This window comes from Macadamia integrifolia, chromosome 6 (assembly GCF_013358625.1).
Source record: "Macadamia integrifolia cultivar HAES 741 chromosome 6, SCU_Mint_v3, whole genome shotgun sequence".
NCBI lineage: Eukaryota > Viridiplantae > Streptophyta > Magnoliopsida > Proteales > Proteaceae > Macadamia > Macadamia integrifolia.
Window position 1 is genome coordinate 33,253,730 of NC_056562.1, and position 4,552 is coordinate 33,258,281.

Genomic DNA, 4,552 nt, shown 5'->3' on the forward strand with positions numbered 1-4,552 from the left:
TGGTTTAAACACTTTTTAACCAACTATGACCCGAAATAGAATGTTTATGTAACAGCCATTCAATATTAACCCCCACGCCACCCCACCCCACCACCCCCAGGCAAAAAAAAAAAAAAAATAAATAATTTTAACCGGTTCAAGGTAGACCAGGCCGGTTCAGAAATTATACTTCGGGGCAAAAGCTAGTCATTGGATTAGACTTGGGCCAGCTAAAACGTTTTTGATCAGGAGTGTCACCTTCGTAGTTTATGCATAAACCGAGGCCATTTCTGGAAGCCAGACGTTGATAAAAGAAGGAATTCATATGGGTTAACCAGATACTCCAATAACGTCTCCACCATTACCACACACCATTTCTTACGAATGGGAAATGAGAAACAACACAACCACAGAACTCCTCCACCCCATCCAAATCCAACCCCAAGAACATCAAAAACAACACACAGAAGCAAAAGCAGAAGCAGAAGCAGAAAAAGCCAAAGCTGAAGAAGAAGAAGAACCGCTCCATGAATGGGATTTCAAGCTCTCCACTGTTGTCTCTTCAAGAACCAACGTGGGGGTAGTATCCGACACCCTCGGCGTAATTGAGTTCGACCCCTCAGATCGTCTCTTAGCAACAGGAGGGATTGCTAGAAAGATTAGGATCTATAGCTTAGATTCTCTACTACCTCATGACATTCACCAGGGTGCGCAGGATACCATCTTTCTTGACCACACAGGCTCTTGTGACTTCTATATATGCACCCCGGCGAAGCTTAGTAGCCTTCGGTGGAAGCCCGACACTTGTAGCCGAGTGGTGGGTTCCGGTGACTATGACGGTGTCGTGACAGAATACGATCTGGACCGTCGAGTACCTATCTTCGAGCGTGACGAACACGGAGGTCGGCGAGTTTGGAGCGTAGATTACTCCCATTGGGTTCCGTCACTCGGCGCGTCGGGATCCGACGATGGAACTACGCAAATGTGGGACACGCGCTTCTGTGGGAATGGCACGTGTGTGGCCGTGACACAACCGAGCTCGTCGAGGAGTTCCGTTTGTTCCGTGGAGTTTGAACCGTGTGGTGGACCTTTGGTGGGCGTTGGATGTGCGGATCGGAGGGCTTACATTTACGATGTGAGGAAGATGTTAGAGCCGTTGATGGTGTTGAAAGGGCATCAGAAGACGGTAACATATGTGAGGTTTGTAGGGGAAGGGAAGATGGTTTCAGCCGGGACGGATGGGTGCTTGAAGCTATGGGATATGGAGGGTGCACGTGTGATTCGCACGTATAGAGGGCATGTGAATAGTAGAAGCTTTGTGGGGTTATCTGCTTGGATGAAAGGAGGGCTTTTGGGATGTGGGTCTGAGAGTAATGAGGTGTTTGTGTATGATAAGAGATGGGGAAAACCCGTTTGGGTTCGTGGGTTTGAGGGTGAGAAGAGAGAGAAGGGAGGTGGGTTTGTCAGCAGTGTGTGCTGGAGACAACGTGGAAAGGATAAAGATAAAGATAAAGATGAATGCATGCTTGTGGCAGGAGGTTCTGATGGCGTGTTGCAGGTTTTTGTGGGGAAAAGGAAGTTATCATCATCATCCTCCTCATCATCTTCATCATCATTTTCCTCATCAGTTAATGGATAATTCAGGAATTTTAGTAACAGAGACTTTAAAGGCAAGTGGGTTGGGAGTGGGGGGACTTTGGACTTTGGACTTTGGACAGTTGGTCTTGTCGGGCTCTTGGGGTTGGGAGTTAACAGATTTTTGTGGCTATGGGAAGTGCATCGTCACTTCTTTTTTATACCCGAATGATGGGGAGAGATGCTGGTAGTTTGATCTGAGCAATTAATGCGCTATTGACTCGTGATTTAATATTTTATTAATGATAAGACCCCGTCACCACATGAGGAAAGAATCCAGACTCATGAGGCCAACTAGTGATGGAAGATTTTTCTTCATCTCTTTCGTCTTCCAGTTATGGTGGGTAGGACAGGTGATAGTAATGGAGCGTAAGTGAATAATAATTTCTATCCACATATGTGGAGAGATTTAGGATTCATTTTGCTTTGATTAAATTTCTTCTTTCTTTCATTATTTTTAAATTTTTTTATCCTTTTGAGGACTGGGGATTATTTAAGGTGACTTGCCTGTTTGTGTATGATCAATCTCCTGTAATGTCTAAGGCTTAAGAAATTTAATAGGAAAAGAAAAAGATGGTCCATGTGTTCTTCGTTAAAAAATATTTTCTTTTTCCTATCCTGCTTTTCCCTGCAGACCAAGTTCACAGTTCTCTCTCTCTCTCAAAAATGAAACTTAGAAAATTACCAATTTTCGTGGCTATTGAGAATTGGTAATTTTAAACAAAAAGATCAAAAACTATATTTGGATTCAAATGGATTATGATATGATGTAGAACAACTGAAATTTGCACAGAAAATCAAATAACTCTTCAACAACAGTTACACAACAATTTTCCCCATGGGGAAGGGAATGAGATGGAATGAGTCAAAACCAAATTTTAGACATCCTAGTCTGCTTTCAGAGGGGGAACTGTGCCCAAAAATGGGCAAATTGGAAAACATGAAAATAAGCAGGTAACCATGGCAAGCCCTTATGATTGCTCTTGTGTCATCTCTGGTTCTGCTTCTTGTTCCTTTGTGGATGCTGCCTGTGGTTCTGGTGCTTTTTCTTGTTTTGGTTCAGGTACTGCTGCAGCATTTTTCCTGATTGAGGCAATCTTGATAAGATGGTTATAGCTTCCCTTCTCCTTGAACAACTGAGCAAAATGGTGCTTGCAGTACAAAATTCCATCCAGAGCAGCATAGGATGAAGTTGTGAGGGAGCAACCCCCATGAGAACACTTGAAACATGACTTGTGGTAAGATTCTCCTTCTACACTCACCTGCAGCATAAGTTGTTTCATTAATAGCTATCCATCTATCTTAATTCCTAGATCATAAATATGTGATAACGGTAAGGTTGCTCCATTGTGACCTAGTGTTCGTGGGTTTGAAATAGACTCTCCGCCAGGGTAAATCTCTGTACAATATGAATCTCCTTGGATCCTGCAATGGCGGGAGCCTTGTGTATTGGGTACATGACTTCAATTTGGGAATCCACTAGGCTAAATCTAGTGTGATGGCACAAATGTAAATGATAATTCTAGGGAAAGGGTCAGCAATCCAAACATTCATAGATCACCTTAGAATATTGAATTGGATTAACTAATTGAAAATGACAATGGGTCTTCTTAATAAAGTAGAGAAGAAACACACAAGAAGAAGAACAAAAGGTCTTGAGAGAGCAAACCTTCTCCAATGGATATGCTGTTTTTTTACAAGTGGCACATTTGTCTTGGGTCCCAGAGAAAAGGGAGGAGAGCTTGCTAGGAGCCCTAGACTGTAAAAGTGTAAACAGAAGATTTTCAGATTCAAAGAACCCTCATTCCCTATATTTCGACTCAGTGAACAAGAAACTAAGATAAAAATAAAGAACCAAGATTAACCAAGATTAACCAAGATTACCAGTTCATTTTGTTTCTCAGATTTTCCTGTTGAATAGATAAAATACCATATAATTAGCCCAACAAAGAGAGGCATACTCTGAGTGAGAGAGAGAGAGAGAGAGAGAGAGAGACCTGCTTGGAAGTTCTTAGTGAAACTACCAGTCTGCTTGAAAAGTTGCTCAAAATGAGGTTTGCAGTAAAGGACCCCATCCATGGAAGAGTAGTTACTCATCTGTACCACAAATTATAAAATATCACAACATTTTATCATTCAATCCTTCAGGGTGTGGAGACTTGTCAATTTATAAAGCTTCAAAATGAGGGAAAAATGAAATGTAATCTTCCATTTCCATATAAACCAAAAGTGAACTTATGAGAATTAAGATTTAACATATATACCACAAGGGTTCCTTTGCAATGGCTGCATTTGAAGCAGGACTTATGATAAGAGATTCCATCTGCAGATAACATGTCAACCACATAAACAGTCTTATCACAAGCCTTGCATTTCTCCAGAGTCCCACTGAATGCCATTTTTTTTTTTCTTCTCTTCAACAAGATCCCTAACACAAAACCTGATGAGAGAAAAAAAAAACAGATAGGGATCTTGAGAATTGCAGAAAGGGTCTTTTTTTTTCCCTGAAAGAAAAAAAAAAATCAATGGCAAAGCATGGAGTTCTTGATCTCTATCTCCCAAAAAATAAATGAGATAGATGGAACTCCAACGCAAGCCAAAACAAGAGTGATTTAAATCAGATTATAACGGATTCATCTGTCCTTGCAATGATGCAAGGTAGGCTAGAGGTTAAAAGTGGATTGGATTAATGGGTGGAGATAGTGAATTCCACCTGTGGATTATGAACACGTGATGGAAGTTGCGTTTGGTTAGGAAATAAGATGGAAATGGACAACTCAATTATAGAGTTAATCCAACTATATTGGGAAGAATTAGAATGACGAGATTCTGACTGAGTCTTTATAGAAATGATCTGGAGCTTAACTTACATGGTAACCAGGAACCAACTATTTTTGCAGTTTTGCTATTCTTGTGTTGGTGGTTAGGTTCGTGGTGC

General features: G+C 41.2%; 2 protein-coding genes across 2 annotated transcripts; one reads left to right on the forward strand and one right to left on the reverse strand.

Annotated features, from left to right (window-relative positions):
- The first annotated feature begins 190 nt into the window (after window positions 1-190).
- LOC122080714 (WD repeat-containing protein RUP2-like) lies at window positions 191-1,932 on the forward strand. Its single transcript, XM_042647531.1, has one exon. It carries the CDS (start codon window positions 371-373, stop codon window positions 1,616-1,618), a length of 1,248 nt encoding a protein of 415 aa, XP_042503465.1. The 5' UTR covers window positions 191-370; the 3' UTR covers window positions 1,619-1,932.
- A 423-nt stretch (window positions 1,933-2,355) lies between these two features.
- On the reverse strand, window positions 2,356-4,228 carry LOC122080715 (LIM domain-containing protein WLIM2b-like). Its single transcript, XM_042647532.1, has 5 exons — window positions 3,879-4,228; window positions 3,612-3,711; window positions 3,499-3,524; window positions 3,284-3,373; window positions 2,356-2,876 (listed from the first exon to the last, which is right to left on the reverse strand). The coding sequence occupies exons 1-5, from the start codon at window positions 4,011-4,013 to the stop codon at window positions 2,586-2,588; spliced, it is 642 nt and encodes a 213-aa protein (XP_042503466.1). The 5' UTR covers window positions 4,014-4,228; the 3' UTR covers window positions 2,356-2,585.
- Window positions 4,229-4,552: the final 324 nt, after the last annotated feature.

Coding starts and splice junctions, on each gene's coding strand:
- LOC122080715 (XM_042647532.1), bottom strand. CDS start 4,013: ATGGCATTCAGTGGGACTCTGGAGAAATGCAAGGCTTGTGATAAGACT. Junction 3,374..3,498: donor CTGAGAAACAAAATGAACTG/GTAATCTTGGTT, acceptor ACACTTTTACAG/TCTAGGGCTCCTAGCAAGCT. Junction 2,877..3,283: donor CAGCATATCCATTGGAGAAG/GTTTGCTCTCTC, acceptor CTTATGCTGCAG/GTGAGTGTAGAAGGAGAATC.
- LOC122080714 (XM_042647531.1), top strand. CDS start 371: ATGAGAAACAACACAACCACAGAACTCCTCCACCCCATCCAAATCCAA.